Source organism: Sardina pilchardus, chromosome 23 (assembly GCF_963854185.1).
Source record: "Sardina pilchardus chromosome 23, fSarPil1.1, whole genome shotgun sequence".
Taxonomy (NCBI): Eukaryota; Metazoa; Chordata; class Actinopteri; order Clupeiformes; family Clupeidae; genus Sardina; species Sardina pilchardus.
The window spans coordinates 15,918,884-15,923,883 of NC_085016.1; the positions used below are offsets into that span (position 1 = coordinate 15,918,884).

The 5,000-nt window shown below is 41.4% G+C and overlaps 1 protein-coding gene across 1 annotated transcript in view; it reads left to right on the forward strand.

Moving 5' to 3' along the window:
- The window catches only part of LOC134071753 (thyrotropin-releasing hormone-degrading ectoenzyme-like), a 148,141-nt gene that overhangs the window by 62,785 nt on the left and 80,356 nt on the right, over positions 1–5,000 (forward strand). The window contains exon 4 of the mRNA XM_062528591.1: positions 4,092–4,246. Coding sequence (XP_062384575.1) covers positions 4,092–4,246 — 155 coding nt within the window. The remainder of the gene's footprint in view (positions 1–4,091; positions 4,247–5,000) is intronic.

The window sequence follows — 5,000 nt, forward strand, 5'->3', positions numbered from 1 at the left end:
CATTGAGTCTAATTTCAAGTAGGCTATAATAACAACAAACACCATAGTCAAGTCATGACTTCAAAGAGTTTATTTCAGCAATGAATTTTGCAAAACATATACATTGTAGTGCCTCGTTGCCATGGGTAGCTATCCTGAGTTCTTAAAAAAAAAAAAAAAAACACCCTTAGCTTAGTGATCCCACAATTATATGCAAATTCTAATGTACACATTCATCACACATGCATTACACTCAATCTTCAATAGTTTTCAATAGGCTAACTTTCAGTTTCAGGTATCAAATGTAATACAACCAACATCCAAGCAAAACATGGTTTTCTCTTTAATTAAAATAAAATACCAAACCCTATACTATGGCCGGCAGTTATTAAGTAAATAAATAAAAAATGAGTAGGCTATACCCAACCAGTTGTCAGAGTTCGTGTGGCAGGCCTGTAACGTTGCTAGTGTGCGTTGAAGCCTAAAACCAAAACAGCTCTTTCACGCCACTCCAGCAGCGCAACAAAGAAAACTCAGCGTGTACTATGTAATGGATGGACCAGATGGACAGACGTCTTCAGCGAGGCTCGTGGAGGTTCCGAGGATACGTGGCCATGCAGGCTATCTCACGCAAAGTCAGTGGCATCGTGCTAGCAGCTAGCTAGGTCTTGCTGACTAGCTGAAGGCTTTAAACTTGTGGGAAATTCTCGTCTCGAAGGTTTCACTTCCAACATAACTTCACCGTCTAGCAGTAATGTTTAAGTAAGCGTTTTACCCACTAAACACAAAGGCTATATTTGTGTTAGGCTGCAGTAAACCTTTCCCGCTAAGCAGTCGTTCTCTCTTCTTCTCCCTGCTGTTGTTTCTTATTTCCTGATTAGGCTACCCTTGACCTCTAGGTCAATTCTCATTGGCTCAAATAATACAACTGTAACATAAACTACACATTTCTATCCTTTTCACTTTTAGAATCAAAACATAATATCTTGACAACATTTCAGTAACTAGGAAATTATAAACAAAATATATAAAACAATGCATAACCATGAAATTGAATAAACATGACTTGTGTGCACAAGAGTCAACGTTTCCAGTAGGCTAGAGATGAATTTGTTTACAATTTCCTAGTTACTGAAATGTTGTCAAGATATTATGTTTTGATTCTAAAAGTGAAAAAGATAGAAATGTGTAGTTTATGTTACATTTGTATTATTTGAGCCAATGAGAGTTGAGCTAGAGGTCAAGGGTAATCAGGAAATAAGAAACAACACCAGGGAGAAGAAGAGAGAACGACTGCTGAGCGGGAAAGGTTTACTGCAGCCTAACACAAATATAGCCTTTGTGTTAAGTGGGTAAAACGCTTACAGTACTTAAACATTACTGCTAGACGGTGAAGTTGTGTTGGAAGTGAAAACTTCGAGACGAGAATTTCCCACGAGTATAAAGCCTTCACTAGTCAGCAAGACCTAGCTAGCTGCTAGCACGATGCCACTTGTCAATGACTTTGCGTGAGATAGCCTGCACGGCCACTTATCCTCGGAACCTCCACGAGCCTCGCTGAAGACGTCTGTCCATCTGGTCCATCCATTACATCTAGCCTACACCTGAGTTTTCTTTGTTGTGCTACTGGAGCTATGTGCTGGAGTGGCGTGAAAGAGCCGTTTTGGTTTTTAGGCTTCAACGCACACTAGCAACGTTACAGGCCTGCCACATCATGAACTCTGACAACTGGTTGGGTAGCCTACAGTAGGCTACTCATTTCTTATTTATTTACTTAATAACTGCCGGCCAAAGTATAGGGTTTGGTATTTTATTTCAATTAAAGTGAAAACCATTGTTTGCTTGGATGTTGGTTGTATTACATTTGATACCTGAAACTGAAAGTTAGCCTATTGAAAACTATTGAAGATTGAGTGTAATGCATGTGTGATGAATGTGTAAATAAGAGTAAATAGAATTTGCATATAATTGTGGGATCACTAAGCTAAGTGGTTGTATTTCACATAGAGGTGATGAATGAACACTCGGATTAATTTGTTTATTTAATATTTTAAAGAACTCAGGATAGCTACCCATGGCAACGAGGCGCTACAATGTATTTTGGTTTTGCAAGATTCATTGCTGAAATAAACTCTTTGAAGTCATAACTTGACTATGGTGTTTGTTGTTATTATACTTGAAATTAGACTCAATGTTCAAGAAATGTAAAATGTCCATGAAAACCTACATGACAGTGTAATGACACTTCATGACATGTTCAGGAAACATCTCAGATGGTTCACTGTACTTGAGGTCAAAGGTAAGTATTCATGACACTGTCAGAAAACTATTTTGGTCAGTAATAGTTCTTTGTGACAGCTTAATGACAAATCAAAACTGTACCACTGTAGTTGAGGTCAAGAAAAGTATTCATGACCAATTCATAATGGTGTCATGACAGCCAATTATTCAGGCTCATCACTTAAAAAACTTAGAAAATAAGTCAGGCCAAACACAGTTATATGTCAAGTTGTCATGACAATATTGTAAACGGATTAAATTTTCTTGCCTAATGTCAAGTTGTAATGACAAAGATGCCGTCAAATAATGTCATCTTGCCTAATGTCAAGTTGTCATAATGATGACGCCCAAACAATGTCAACTTGACATAACAAAAACCGAATGACACATTATGACAACAGTCATAAACGTCAATAATGTGTCATTAATGTGCATGACATGTGTCATGTCATTCTTATGACGCTTACATGACACCCTTATGTAGACCCCTTCAAATAAAGTGTTACCAAAAGATATATTAATCACAAATGTCAGAAATGGCTTTGTTCTGTGTTTGCTACTGTAGATATCCACTTCAATTAGCATGCAAACCAGCCCGCGCTGGGCCATCCCTCTTGTAATGCTACTTTGTACTTTGTGTGACATGGTATTAAATACAAATAGAGACGGTTGAAAAGGGTTTTTTAAGGATCTTTGATACAAAGCAAGTTAATGGCAGAGTGCCTTCGTGAATGTAATGGTGGGTTCAAGACAACTTGAAGCCTACAGATAGCACCGTAACACACACACACACACACACACACACACACACACACACACACACACAGCTGCACTACTGAAGCAGTCTGTACGGCAGACGGTGCCTGTCTTTGCCAGTGTCATTGACAGACACAGAGACATGCACAGCCCTGTCAGCCATCTGCATTTGAGAGTTTAATGCTCGGAGACTCAGGGTTAGTTCTTCTTCTTATTTCGTGTTGGACTTTCACCTCATATTTTCAGTGTTTTGTGTGGTTAAGAAAAGAAGCAGAAGAAAGTCTTTTGCCGGGCTTGATGGATCAGGTCTGTCATCTGGCCGTAACCTTGACAGAAGAGCTGGAGCGTTTCAGCGAGATAGCTGTGCCAATCAACCTGACACCTGCGCGCACGTGTGTGTGTGTGTGTGTGTGCGTGTGTGTGTGTGTGTGTGTGTGTGTGTGTCTGTGTGTGTGTGTGTGTGTGTGTGTGTGATACGTCCTTGTGTGTGTGTGTGTGTGGAGTCAGCTGTGCTCTCCTCTTTAAGGCACTCCTGAGCTCCAAAGTCATGGGCTTCTTCCCCGTGGCTGTCGAGACAATTGAAATTCCCATTTCATTTGAATTTCATAAATAATGTAGCTTCTCACCATTCCTGTCTTCGAAGGGCGGTCTTCCATAGGTGACTTAGCAGCTGTCAAAAGGCGTCTTGCTTCTCTGGGCTCAGATTGAAAATGTCCCTCCTAATTGCCCTCTTTAAAAGGTATAAAATAGTAAAAGAGCTTCAATTTTTTAAATACCAGAGGATAGACATTGGCTGTCCATACAAAATGTTCCTGGAGCTGCACTTGAACAGCTAGACACTAACAGCCCTGGAACAATGTGTGTGTGTTTCACTGCAAGCACATTATGCTGATCATGATGTGTTTTTAAGTGTGTGTAAAGTTGCTTTGAATGAAACTGTCTGTTACAAGAACACATGCAATTACATGTGTGAAACAACCCTTTCTTTGTTGAGGGTTAATGACGTTCTTGACTTGGTCGTTTCTGGTTGTTGTGCATCTGTTCATGGAGGCTTGTTCTTGTTTTGTGTTGTGCAGATCTGCTGGCTGTCCCAAAGCACCCGTACGCTGCCATGGAGAACTGGGGGCTCAGTGTGTTCGTGGAGCAGAAGATCCTGCTGGACCCCGAGATATCGTCCTTCTCCTACCAGATGGAGCTGACCATGGTGGTCGTGCACGAGATCTGCCACCAGGTAGGCACCCTACTACACACACATGTGCACACACGCACACACACACGCACACACACACACACATGCATGCAATCAGGGACACACACACACACACACACACACACACACACACACACACACACACACACACACACACACACACACACACACACACACACACACACACACACACACACACACACACACAAACAAATGTAAACCAGTGAGCCACTGGCCTCATCCCAATTGAACACAGTACACCACAAAACATAAAACAAGCGCAAACATTGACAGCTCTTCAAGACCATTAAAAATCGGAATTGTCTTACTAAAGGGCCTTTCATTTGTATGGCTTGTGCTTCCCTGTACATTAATCTCCTAGAGACACAGAGCCAAATAAACTGAAGGAGTGAGGGATTTGATGATCTGTTATGTATGTACTGTAGGGTGAAACTGATGCCTATAGAAGAACACACGGCTGTTGTCAGGATCCTTCACTATCTTTTCCAGCGCTGCACTCTAATGCTGCTATCAGCCAATCCATTTGATGTAGGAATCAGCTGTGGCTTGCACTGGAGCCCCCTAATGAAGGTGCATTAGCTGGGGCTAAAAGAGCTACCGATGCTGGAAGCACTCGGAGAAGCCCTTTGATCTGGCCAGCGCGGCTAAGCACACGCTGATCTGCGGCGCGCTATATAAGATAAGACATTCTCCGAAAACGGGTCATGTACGTTTAGTAGTCAGAAAACTGTAACACAGTGATCTAGTTCGTGCT